Source organism: Musca domestica, unplaced genomic scaffold (assembly GCF_030504385.1).
Source record: "Musca domestica strain aabys unplaced genomic scaffold, Musca_domestica.polishedcontigs.V.1.1 5, whole genome shotgun sequence".
In the NCBI taxonomy this organism is placed as follows: domain Eukaryota; kingdom Metazoa; phylum Arthropoda; class Insecta; order Diptera; family Muscidae; genus Musca; species Musca domestica.
The window spans coordinates 966,348-980,215 of record NW_026712346.1 but is presented as its reverse complement, the minus strand read 5'-3'; the positions used below and the strand labels follow the sequence as shown (position 1 = coordinate 980,215).

Here is a 13,868-nt window from a genome sequence, read left to right as displayed (position 1 = left end):
TGGCACGATTCGTAATTCATAGTAAAATTATTCCTTTTTTCAAAAATTTTGTTTGTTGATTTTAATGGGAATTTATACTAAAATACATTTAATTCTCACTAATATGAATAGAAGAAATTATTGTTTTTCTCCCAAAGATTTATTATATCATTAATTTTAAAATTTTCATTCACATTTTCAATTCACATTTTTGTGTAAATATTGACATTTTGAACATGTTTTTGTATTTTTCTATTTTTAAATTCTGCTGGAGTGACACTTGTCCAACATTTTTTCTGCCGATACAAGCATTTTGAAAATATTGCCTCTGTTGTTTCCAGTTTTCTGTGGAAATTTCAACTCGTGGACAAAATGCGTACCTCGGATGAGAGAAAAAACAAAATGTACTTTCGTTTGAATGTACATACGCTATTCAACATTGTAGTTTTCATTCATAATTTTCAGTCTTCACAAAATTTTTCAAAATTTCATTAAATTTTTCTATTTTCAGTTTTTAAATGTCATAATCTATTTTTTCGATTAATGCTCTCATTTGTTAGGGATATCCCCTCGTTTCTGATTGGTTGAAACAAATTTGCCGCAAACTTTAAATGTCATGGCGAATCTATGTTTTTCGCCTTAGATGACAATTTTGACATTTGAGGGGACCACAAAAGTTGCTTTGTTGTAGCAATTCGCCGATGCGGTTACCTGTTAGATCTACCTTGGGTGTTTGTTTACATTTTATTTTGTGTGCCTCTCGTCGTAAACGAACGTCGCAATAAAAGTTTTTATTGTAAAACAAATAAGAGTAAAATAAGTATTAATTGTAGTATTGCTATATTTTTAAACCAAGAAACTTATAATGACTATATTTTACTGGTTTAAACCGAAAGTTTTCCGGAACTGCAAATGACAAGAGTCGAATTCTTGCACTACTTCCCGTGATGTGCTTTGGGAATCTTAGATGTTTAGGCTAACTTAATTCTTAAAGCTGCACTCTATTCTAACCTCCTTCCTTCATTTTCTTTTAATTTTTTTTACTGGTTTCACTCTTAACTTGCTCTTAAATTATTTGAAATATTATAAAAAGGTACTTTTAGGGAAGACAACATAAACAAATTTGTTGTTGCATTCATTTAGGGCGAATTCTTCATTACAACAATTTGTTTTGACATTTAATGGTGCCATCAGCTGGGCTGATGCGATTGCCTAGTACATCTACCTTGTGTATTCTCTTTCAATTTTTGGTTCTTTTAGAGATGACAAAGGAAACATCGATGCTCGTTATAATACATCGATGTTTACGAAAATGTCAAAACATCGATACCTCGAAGAAACATCAATGTTACTCCACTTCTATTGGTGAGCTACTTGCAGTTTGAGCGTTACAATGAGCTACCGAATTTTACGTTGTTCGTGTTATGTAAAAAGGGCATTATGCATAAGGTTGAACACTCCGAAGAGCAAACGCAATATGTTTGTTCACAAAAAAAACAATAGTAATTATAAAATAGCATCATTCTTCTCATTGTCCATAAGTTTATTTGGATTTGGTTTGAAAGATGATGAAACTCCTGAGGATAAACTTACTAACACTATTAAACGTGCTATTATGAGTATAAATAACCAACAGTATGAGAAAGCTGAACAGATATTACATTTAGCTTTACGAATGGCGCAGGACCTGCAGAGTAGAGATGGGATAACATACGTATACGATGTTATGGCTAATCTTGCTTTGGAGAGAGAACAATACGAAAAAGCTGAAAAATTGTTTTCAGAAGTGATGAAAAGGTTATTAGAAGAAGGCTACCAGGAAGACAACCTTAAGGTAAATTAATTTTTTTTATGTCATTCGTATTTATAAAGTTTCTTTTTGCTAATGAGAATACCTAGTCAACAAGTGGTCACATAAGAAAAATTAGAGTTTTTTCAATAGTATCGATGATTTGGACCCAAAAGTCGAAAAAGGGATTCTACATAATTTATGCCAAACTATAGTTGACACTATAACCTATCTAAAATTATACAATATTTGGGAACAACAAATTTCGATTTTTCGACATTTTTTCCAGATGTAGGCATTTTTGCCCTGATTCCGGGAAACTATTTTTTGGGGGGACGAAGTCGAAAGTTCGGGTTCAAAACCCAAATCCACTCCAACGATATAGGTAATATAAGTATCTTTTATAAGATTAAGAAAATACCTATCTAAGTGAACACATGATTGGGTTAATTAAAGCGGCTCGGAAGTTATATTCAAATTATCGATTTATCAGACCCGGGGTCAACAAAAGTAATGTCAAATTATATCTGGCACTCTTACCTTTCCAAAATACCTTTTTCGGGTCTAGATATAAGTAACCGGCCTTCGGTCGGGGCTTGAGATTTTCTTCTCTGAGTATGTGCCACACCGGCTAACGCGAACCAATGTTTTTTATACCCTCCACCATACTATGGAGGGTATATTAATTTTGTCATTCCGTTTGTAACTCCTCGAAATACTCATGTAAGACCCAACAAAGTATATATATTCTTGATCAGCGTAAAATTCTAAGTCCGTCTGTTGTAATCACGCTATCTTTCGAACGAATTGAGATAGAAGGCTACAATTTTGCACACATGTTTATTTTGCCAGTAGGCAGGTCCTTTATTATAGTCCCCATATAAACTTAATATTTTAAGTTCGAAATGGATACTACAGCCTAAGACAAAATTGTCTGTGCAGGTCTACGTCTTCGTGTAGCCCCCATATAACGGTACCTCCCGATATTCTGTATTTTGATTTTAGTGACATTATTAACCGAAATTGTTTTAAATTTAATATTTGAAGTTCGAAATGGATACTACAGCCTAAGACAGAAAATTGTCTATGCAGGTCTACGTCTTCGTATAGCCCCCATATATAGCATTTTCAGATTAAATGAAACCTTTTGCAATTCAAATGAAACTTTTTGCACCGGAAATTAAACCTTTTGCAGTGGAAATGAAACCGACCGATTTTTAGTAGGTTTAAAATTAAGTCAATTATATATAACTAATATATAGATAAAGAGGAATTTTTATTGATTATAAATTTCTACATTTTTATATTATTTCTAAAATTTTCAATTTTTGTAATAACGAATGGTTCTGTATTGATTTGAAGTAAACTGCTTCCATATTATCAAATTCTATATGCTTAACGCTAAGAAGAGAAATTTAAACAAATAAAAATTCCTCTTTAACTATATATTAGTTATAATTATTTGATTTACTTTTAAACCTAGTAAAAATAAAGAAGTTTTGTTATTTTTCCTTCTAAAAGTTTCATTTGATTTGCAAAAAGTTTAATTAGGGTTGCAAAAGGTTTCATTTCCACTGCAAAAAGTTTGAATTGAATTGCAAAAGATTTCATTTAATCTGAAAATGCTATAACGGTGCCTCCCTATATTCGGTATTTTGATGATCTTAACGTCATTATTCACTGGAGTAGTTTCAGATTACGTATTTAGAGTTCGTAATGGGAACTACAGTCTGTGACAGAAAATTGCCTATGCAGGCCAAGGCCTTCGTATAGGCCCCATATATCAGTACCTCTCTATATTCGGTATTTTGGCGATTTTAGGTACAATACTCACCGAAATTGTTTGAGATGTCGTATTTGAAAATCGTAATGAATGCTACAGCCTGCGACAGAAAATTTTCTATGCAGGTCCAGGTCTTCGTATAGCTCTGATATAACGGCACCTCCCTATATACCGTTTATTTCTAGTTTCGAATTTGAATATGGTAACGGCTTATGACAAACAATGCGTATGTAGGTTCGAGTCGTATAAACCCCAATATAACGGCTATATTCGCCATTTTTAAGATTTTAACAGAATTTTTAACGGATTTAATTTTTTGAAAATTTCTAAATACGTTCCAAATGGTGGAAGGTATTCAAAATTCTGCCCGGCCGAACTTACTGCTTTTTAACTTGTTAAATTTGATACTTTTGTAAGTCCGACGCCGGCTATGCCGAATTAAGCTTTTTATTTAATACATAATTTTAATGAACTGGATATGCGGGTGGAAGGATCCATGTCTCTGGACCCCGAAAATGTATTTGCACAAATTGGAAAGATAAGTTTTAGCTAAAATTTGGCATCAATTTTGTTAACCCCTTAAGGGGCCCTTTTCGACTTTTTGGGGGTTTTATAAAAAATCCGGGTCCATAAAATAGATAATTTGACTGCAACTTCCGCAACGATTCTAAGAACCTCATCATGTAATCACTTGTTGTATAGATTTTTTTTATAAGCTTTCCAATGATATTGTCTTATTGGATAAGTGGATCCTGGTCTTGAACCCGGACTCTCGGGTCCGGGTCCGTAAAAAATTAGGAAAAAACCATAAGATCCGAAGATTTCAGTTGAAAAGTGAGGACAACCTTAAGGCATTGGCCTTATTCCCACATGGAAGGGAGGATAATTTTATATTTCCCGATGTAGCAGTATGCTAAATGGCGATGGTTTTCTGCTTTTGTTGTTGTAGCAGCTCAAACATCTGTGTTCGTTCGGTTTCCATTTTATTTAGGTGAGTAGGCTTGGCTGGGCAGCGAAATAAATGCAGCGTGTCATGTGGGCCTGTGCCACATGCTGGGCAGATGTTCTGCACGTCGCCGTTGATCCGGGCCCAGTAGGAATTTAGGCGGCTGCACCATCCGGATTGTAATTGAGCCAAGACTACTCGGGTTTGTCGGGGCAGCTCTCGTTCTTCAGCTGCGACGGGAGGGGGATGGTCTCCTAGCACAGTATTCACTCTATATCCTTCAATGGCCTCTGAGACCGCATTAGAGTGAATACTATTCAGTCCCGCTTGATAGGCCTGTTGATCTAGAGGCTCTCTCTTATACCTCTGTACCTCTCTCTCTAGATCATGAAGGTCTTTCCTAACGTGCCTGGGCGGAGGTTGCCTATCCACAAGATGGTGATTTGGATGGCTTTGTCTATAACACCCAAGCAGGTATTGCATTGACAGCATTTTGTTATGCTGTCGCACCGGTAAGACCTTCGCCTCCTCATGTAGGTGATCGACAGGTGTCATGAGAAGGCACCCTGTTGCGGTTCTAAGGGCGGCATTCTGGCAGGATTGAACATTTTTCCACTGCGTAGCACTGACGTTGGCAGACCACACTGGAGCCGCATAGTTTACCACAGACCGGCCTATCGCGTTGTAAGAGGTCAACAAGGTTTCCTTATCAGCTCCCCAAGTACTGCCGGCCAGAGACTTGAGGACCTTGTTCCTACTTCTAATCTTGTCGCAGATAGCTGTGGTATGCGCGGACGACTTAAAGAGGCTATCGAATGTGACCCCTAATACCTTGGGGTAGTTGGTGGTCGGAATAATAGCACCATCGACCTGCACATTCAAGGATAGCCCCATCTCCACAGTCCATGTGGTGAAAAGTGTGGCCGTCGACTTAGTGGCGGATATCTTCATATTCCTCGCAGTGAAAAAGGCGGTAAGATCAACAAGGTAAGCGTTTAACCGATCGCAAATGTCATCAATAATGGGTCCGGACGCCACGAGCGTACAATCATCTGCGAACGTTATAATCTCTATGCCGTCTGGAGGGCGTGGAATTTCAGAAAGGTAGAGGTTAAACAGTTCCGGAGATATCACCCCACCTTGGGGAACTCCCTGTTTAACTCTACGGATGCTCGACTTCTTGTTTCTGAATTCCACGTACGACTGGCGTCCACACATGTAGTTTACTATCCAACGTTTCAAACTTGGCCGGAGGGTGGTGCGCTCAATGTCCTCGAACAGTGTGGCATGATTGACTGTATCAAAGGCTTTTGATAAATCAAGTGCCACCATAACTGTTCTATCGCACGGCCTGTTCTGGTTGAGACCTCTACTGACATGTGTGGAAATGACGTGTAAAGCTGTTGTTGTGCTATGCAATTTCCAGAATCCGTGTTGATGATCGGCTACTGGGAAACACTCTCTTATGCTGGGGAGGAGTAAAGCCTCAAGCGTCTTTGCTACTGGTGACAAAAGTGATATCGGCCTGTATGAATCACTTTTGCTGGCATCCTTGCCTGGCTTCAGTAGCGGGACCACCCTGCTCATTTTCCAGGCATCGGGAACTACTAGGGTGGCTAACGACAGATTGAGAATCTTTGTAAGATACTCAACTCCTGGTTCATCCAGTTGCTTCAACATCACCATTGAGATTCCGTCAGGACCAAGCGCTTTGGATGACTTTGCGCTTCTGATGGCCTGTGCAACTTTTGCCAACGTAAATTGTGGTGGTACCTCCTCGGCTGGAAGGGATCGTACACGGCGTAGGATCCTTCTCTTCGCCCTGTCACTTTCGGGGTGCTCTACAAACTGCCGGTTAAAATAACACGCGCACCTCTTCAGATCTGTCACTTCTACGCCGTTAAATGAGACAGATGTCCGATCGTCCTTTTTTCCAGGGTTCGAAAGCGACTTAACCGTTGCCCACAATTTACTCCTTCCGGTACCGATGTTGCAATGCTTCAGATGTTCTAACCACTTTTTCCGCTTATGCTCACCTACTAACCTGTTTACCTCCAGAGTAAGTTCCCTGACTCTGGGGTTATTAGGGTTAGTACGGCGAAGCTCATCTCGCTCGCTTGCTAATCCCGCTGCCTCTGCTGGGAAATTTGGTCTTATTTCAGGTATTCGACCAGCAGGTATATAGCGAGCGGCTGCAGCTTTGATGATGTCCCGGAAACACCTATCTGCTACCTGAACATCAGATGGGTTGGGCAGTTCTCTGAAGCGGCGATTGGTATACTCTCTGAATTCTTGCCAATTAGCTTTCCCGTGGTTAAGGAAAGTGCGGCGTTCAGAGTCAATGAAGTCGGGTGGTCTATTAATGGCGATAATAATGGGGAGGTGTTCTGAGCCTAGAGAAATGACCGATTGCCAAGTTACGTCATTCGTCAGACCTGGGGACACGATGGATATGTCCGGAGAACTGTGGCAGTCTCCCCTTATTCTGGTGGGCGCGTCCTCATTCACTGTGCAAAACGTGGAGCTATCGATTTGCTCAGCCAGCGCCATGCCTCTCTGGTCATTACCTAGGACGGAATGCCATAATTCATGATGGGCATTGAAATCCCCTAGCAACAGACAGTTATTGCCTACCAGTAGTGAACTGATATTAGGCATATAGCGTGGGGCACAGCTATTTAACGGCGGAATGTACACGTTGAGCACCTCTACCTCGGCGGTTCCACACTTGACCGCTACCCCCATACATTCCATGTACGGGTCACTAGAGTCAAGCTCAGGCGAGATAGGTCTATACTAGTATAGAGGTGCAATAGGAACGCTAATCCTCCACCTCTGGAGCGATCCTTCCTCAGTACGTTGTATCCATCACAACTTTGAAGCCTGCAGGTGGTACTCAGCTTCGTCTCCTGGATCGCTGCGACCTTGATGTTCTTCCGACTCATAAAGCTTACAATTTCGCTGATCTTACCTCTGAGACCATCACAATTAAATTGGAGAAATGATGCATTATCCGGAACCTGAACAGCAATGTGTGGCGTCAACTGCTGCGTAGATTGCTGTTGAGATTGCGGGGGAGTCTCATATTGCGACGACGATGAGGACGCCGAAGATGAAGACTTACTGGGGTTTACATTGACGCAGCAGGAAGCAATGTAGTCCCGCTATACTCCTGTATCCGGTTTAGGCCGGAACAATTCCGGAAATGCACCCACTCCATGCATCCGTTGCATCTCACCGAAACCGATCTGTGGTGTATGCGATTACCACAAACGGAGCAGAACCATGGTCCGGGGTTGGTCTCGATCCCGGCTCGGACCAAGAGAATACGGAGCATACATTCCGGGTAATGTTGCTCTCACATCAGAAAAATGGAGGAACACGAACATGTATTTGCTGGGTTGGCGGCCCCTGGTCGGAGAGATGTGCCTCCGAGTCAATCCGGTACATAGAACCGGCCGCCGTGGGATTTGTTGGTGTTGATGCCGCTGTTTCTATTTCAGTTTATTGTACTGTATATTTTATTTATTTGTTTTTTATATTGTCTCGGTATTTTTTAATTTTTATTATCCCTTGCATTATTAACCAACTTTGGTGTAGTTTTTAGTGATAAAAGTTTTTTGTTGGATCCGCTATGTAATTTTAAGAAAAAATTCAATGTTGGACATGTAAATGTTAGAACTTTAAACTTAAATAAGAATTCATTTAAGATCCATGAATTAAAAAATATTATAGAGGGGAGAAATCTTATTTTTTGATGTGACAGAATCTTGGTTAAAGCCTACAATTTCACGAAGCCATACATATGCCACATTACATTTCTTACAGAAGTGATAGACCGGGTAGCAGAGGAGGTGGTGTTGTCTTGCACGTTGCACAGGACATGAGTCATAAACTTGTGTGAACTCCCCCTCTTACGGGGATGTTTAATATATATTTTTGTGAGTGTATTGTTACTAACAGTGTTTTTTAGTTAGTGTTTTTAATTCGCCTCGTGGCGATGTATGATGAAATTTTTGACTTTGTGGTTTGGTATTCCAAAGCCACACTTTTTCTTGACACGCCTGGGTGTGGGAGTTGTATCCGCCATATGATGGTTGGGATGACTCTCACGGTAAGACCCAAGCAGGTACTGCAACGAAAGCTGGATGTGCTTTCACTGCGTAGTACTAGTATTCGCAGATCACACTGGAGCCGTATAGCTGACCACTGACTGACATATCGCGTAGTTAGAGGTCAACAAACTTTCCTTGTCCGCACCCAAGTGTTGCTGGCTAGCGCCTTGAGGACATTGTTCCTACTTTTCATCTTGTCGCAGATAGCTGGGGATTGCGCGGACGACTTGAACATGCTGTCGAATGTGACCCCAAGAATCTTGGGGTAGTTCGTGGTCGGTATTAAATTTCCCTCGACCAGCACATTCAGCAGACCATGTGGTAAAGAGTGTGGCCGTTGATTTGGTGGCGGATATTCTTATATTCCTCGATACGCTCTCTATGCCGCGTGGAGGAAAGGAAATGAAGGAAAGGTTCCGGAAAGGTAGAGGCTAAACAGTTCCGGAGATATCACCCCACTTTGTGGAACTCCCTGTTTTACTCTACAGGTTCCGGAATTCCACGTACGACAGGCGTCCACATACATAGTTGATTATCCAACGTTTCAAACTTGGTCAGAGGGTAGTTCCGGGCACTTCCTCAACCAGTATGGCATGATTGACCGTATCAAATGCCTTGGATAGGTCAAGGGCTATCAACACTGTTCTGTCACACGGCTTGTTCTGGTTCAATCCTCTACTAACATGTGTGGAAATGGTGTGTAATGCTGTTGTGGAGGGAATCCGTGCTGATGGTTGATAATTAGATAGCTTCCTCTAATGCTGGGAAGAAGTAAGGCTTCGAGAGTCTTAGCTACTGGCGACAAAAGCAAAATCGTCTTGTACGATTCGCCTTTGTAGGCATCCTTGTCTGGCTTCAGAAGCCGACCACCCGGCCCATTTTCCAGGCTTCGGGAACTATGTGGATGGCTAGCGACAAGTTGAGAACTTTCGTTAGGTACTCGACTCCCGGCGTATCCAGCTGTTTCAGTATAACCATTGAGATTCCGTCAGGGTTCAACGTTTTGGATAACATAGCGTTCCGGATGACATTTGCAACATCACCCATTGTAAACTGTTGTGGTTCCTCCACGGCGGGAAGAGATCTCATACGACGTAGTACTCTTCGCTTCGCTTCTGTCGCTTTCGGGGTGCTCGACAAATCGTCGGTTAAAATACTCAGCGCACCTCTTCGGATCACTTACAGTTTACTCATATCGGTTCCAATGTTGCAACGCTTCAGATGGTCCAGACACTTTTTACTCTTATGCTCCTGTACTAACCGATTGACTTCCACTGACAATTCACTAATTCTAAGATCAGTAAGTTTGGTACGACGGGGAGCATCACGCTTATTTGCTAATCCAGCTGCCTCTGTTAGGAAATTTGGTCTTATCTTGGGAATTCGACAAGCAGGTATATGGCGAGCGGCTGACCTTTGATGATGCTTTGGAAAATCCTTTCTGCTACCCGAACATCAGAAAGGTGAGCTTTCCCATGGTTGAAGAAAGTGCGGTGTTCAAAGGTTATGAAATCGGGCGATCTGCTCATGGAGACGATTATCGGGAGATGTTTTGAGCCAAAATACATGACTGGTTGCCGAGTCACGTCATTTATCAGACCGGGCGACACTATGGTTAAGTCGGGCGAACTGCGACACTTTTCTCTTATTCAGGTGGGGGAATCCTCGTCTACCGCGCAAAATGTGGAGCAGTCAATCTGCTCTGCCAGCGCTGATCTCCTCTGGTTATTACCTAGGATGGAATGCCACAACTCATGGTGGGCATTAAAATCCACTAGTACCAGGCGGTTATTGACTATTGTTGACTTCTATCTGGCAAATAACGCGGTTTGCAGCTATAAATCGGCGCGATATACACATTATGCATCTCCACCTCGGCAGTTCCACACTTGACTGCTACCCCCAAACATTCCATGTATGGATCACTAGAGACTAGATCAAGCGAGATAGGTCTGTACTGAATGGTGTAACAGGAACGCTAATCCCCCACCTCCTCTTCTGTGATCCTTTCTCAGTACGTTGTAACCATAACAATGTTGTAGGGTGCAGGTTTCATTCAGCTTGGTTTCCTGCGATCTTAATATTCCTCCGATTCACAAATTCCACTGTCTCATCTATTTTGCCTCATAGTTTCATACTCCGGCTCCGGGGCCTCTGATAAGGATGAAGACGTGGACTCGCTGGGGACTACGCTACTGCGACACGTCGCAACCTTTCCCTTTCGCTGTAGTCTTGCAAACGCCTTAGTCCGGAACAGTTCTTAAAGTGCACCCACTCTCTACATCCATTACATCGCACCGAAACAAATCTGTGATGGATAACGTTCTGACAAACCGAACAGAACTAGGGTCCAGTGTCCGGAGCAAGCATTCCGGGATATGCTGCTCCCAATACAGAAAAATAGACAAACACAAACATGTACCGCTGGCCGAAACTGGCATGTTGTTGTTTCGGGTCGATCCGGCATCGTAGAATCCGCTGCCGGCAAATGGTATAAGTGCGTGGCGTTGTAGTCGTTTGAATTTATCTGTTGACTATAGTTCAATGCCAACACATATTGACGTTGTCCACAATTCAACTTTATACCAAGCAGGTATTGCATTGACAGCATTTTGTTATGCTGTCGCACCGGTAAGACCTTCGCCTCCTCATGTAGGTGATCGACAGGTGTCATGAGAAGGCACCCTCTTGCGGTTCTAAGGGCGGCATTCTGGCAGGATTGAACATTTTTCCACTGCGTAGCACTGACGTTGGCAGACCACACTGGAGCCGCATAGTTTACCACAGACCGGCCTATCGCGTTGTAAGAGGTCAACAAGGTTTCCTTATCAGCTCCCCAAGTACTGCCGGCCAGAGACTTGAGGACCTTGTTCCTACTTCTAATCTTGTCGCAGATAGCTGTGGTATGCGCGGACGACTTAAAGAGGCTATCGAATGTGACCCCTAATACCTTGGGGTAGTTGGTGGTCGGAATAATAGCACCATCGACCTGCACATTCAAGGATAACCCCATCTCCGCAGTCCATTTGGTGAAAAGTGTGGCCGTCGACTTAGTGGCGGATATCTTCATATTCCTCGCAGTGAAAAAGGCGGTAAGATCAACAAGGTAAGCGTTTAACCGATCGCAAATGTCATCAACAATGGGTCCGGACGCCACGAGCGTACAATCATCTGCGTACGTTATAATCTCTATGCCGTCTGGAGGGCGTGGAATTTCAGAAAGGTAGATGTTAACCAGTTCCGGAGATATCACCCCACCTTGGGGAACTCCCTGTTTAACTCTACGGATGCTCGACTTCTTGTTTCTGAATTCCACGTACGACTGGCGTCCACACATGTAGTTTACTATCCAACGTTTCAAACTTGGCCGGAGGGTGGTGCGCTCAATGTCCTCGAACAGTGTGGCATGATTGACTGTATCAAAGGCTTTTGATAAATCAAGTGCCACCATAACTGTTCTATCGCACGGCCTGTTCTGGTTGAGACCTCTACTGACATGTGTGGAAATGACGTGTAAAGCTGTTGTTGTGCTATGCAATTTCCAGAATCCGTGTTGATGATCGGCTACTGGGAAACACTCTCTTATGCTGGGGAGGAGTAAAGCCTCAAGCGTCTTTGCTACTGGTGACAAAAGTGATATCGGCCTGTATGAATCACTTTTGCTGGCATCCTTGCCTGGCTTCAGTAGCGGGACCACCCTGCTCATTTTCCAGGCATCGGGAACTACTAGGGTGGCTAACGACAGATTGAGAATCTTTGTAAGATACTCAACTCCTGGTTCATCCAGTTGCTTCAACATCACCATTGAGATTCCGTCAGGACCAAGCGCTTTGGATGACTTTGCGCTTCTGATGACCTGTGCAACTTTTGCCAACGTAAATTGTGGTGGTACCTCCTCGGCTGGAAGGGATCGTACACGGCGTAGGATCCTTCTCTTCGCCCTGTCACTTTCGGGGTGCTCTACAAACTGCCGGTTAAAATAACACGCGCACCTCTTCAGATCTGTCACTTCTACGCCGTTAAATGAGACAGATGTCCGATCGTCCTTTTTTCCAGGGTTCGAAAGCGACTTAACCGTTGCCCACAATTTACTCCTTCCGGTACCGATGTTGCAATGCTTCAGATGTTCTAACCACTTTTTCCGCTTATGCTCACCTACTAACCTGTTTACCTCCAGAGTAAGTTCCCTGACTCTGGGGTTATTAGGGTTAGTACGGCGAAGCTCATCTCGCTCGTTTGCTAATCCCGCTGCCTCTGCTGGGAAATTTGGTCTTATTTCAGGTATTCGACCAGCAGGTATATAGCGAGCGGCTGCAGCTTTGACGATGTCCCGGAAACACCTATCTGCTACCTGAACATCAGATGGGTTGGGCAGTTCTCTGAAGCGGCGATTGGTATACTCTCTGAATTCTTGCCAATTAGCTTTCCCGTGGTTAAGGAAAGTGCGGCGTTCAGAGTCAATGAAGTCGGGTGGTCTATTAATGGCGATAATAATGGGGAGGTGTTCTGAGCCTAGAGAAATGACCGATTGCCAAGTTACGTCATTCGTCAGACCTGGGGACACGATGGATATGTCCGGAGAACTGTGGCAGTCTCCCCTTATTCTGGTGGGCGCGTCCTCATTCACTGTGCAAAACGTGGAGCTATCGATTTGCTCAGCCAGCGCCATGCCTCTCTGGTCATTACCTAGGACGGAATGCCATAATTCATGATGGGCATTGAAATCCCCTAGCAACAGACAGTTATTGCCTACCAGTAGTGAACTGATATTAGGCATATAGCGTGGGGCACAGCTATTTAACGGCGGAATGTACACGTTGAGCACCTCTACCTCGGCGGTTCCACACTTGACCGCTACCCCCATACATTCCATGTACGGGTCACTAGAGTCAAGCTCAGGCGAGATAGGTCTATACTAGTATAGAGGTGCAATAGGAACGCTAATCCTCCACCTCTGGAGCGATCCTTCCTCAGTACGTTGTATCCATCACAACTTTGAAGCCTGCAGGTGGTACTCAGCTTCGTCTCCTGGATCGCTGCGACCTTGATGTTCTTCCGACTCATAAAGCTTACAATTTCGCTGATCTTACCTCTGAGACCATCACAATTAAATTGGAGAAATGATGCATTATCCGGAACCTGAACAGCAATGTGTGGCGTCAACTGCTGCGTAGATTGCTGTTGAGATTGCGGGGGAGTCTCATATTGCGACGACGATGAGGACGCCGAAGATGAAGACTTACTGGGGTTTACATT

At 43.0% G+C, this 13,868-nt stretch overlaps 1 protein-coding gene across 2 annotated transcripts in view; it reads left to right on the top strand.

Moving 5' to 3' along the window:
* Nucleotides 1-1,322: 1,322 nt before the first annotated feature.
* The window catches only part of LOC101889720 (tetratricopeptide repeat protein 19 homolog, mitochondrial), a 189,243-nt gene continuing 176,697 nt past the window's right edge, over nt 1,323-13,868 (top strand). Inside the window, exon 1 of one of the 2 annotated variants that reach the window (XM_059128081.1) lies at nt 1,323-1,813. In XM_059128081.1, the coding sequence (XP_058984064.1) occupies nt 1,373-1,813 (441 nt within the window). In that variant the 5' untranslated portion in view covers nt 1,323-1,372. The remainder of the gene's footprint in view (nt 1,814-13,868) is intronic. The other variant, XM_059128080.1, reaches the window with a different exon arrangement.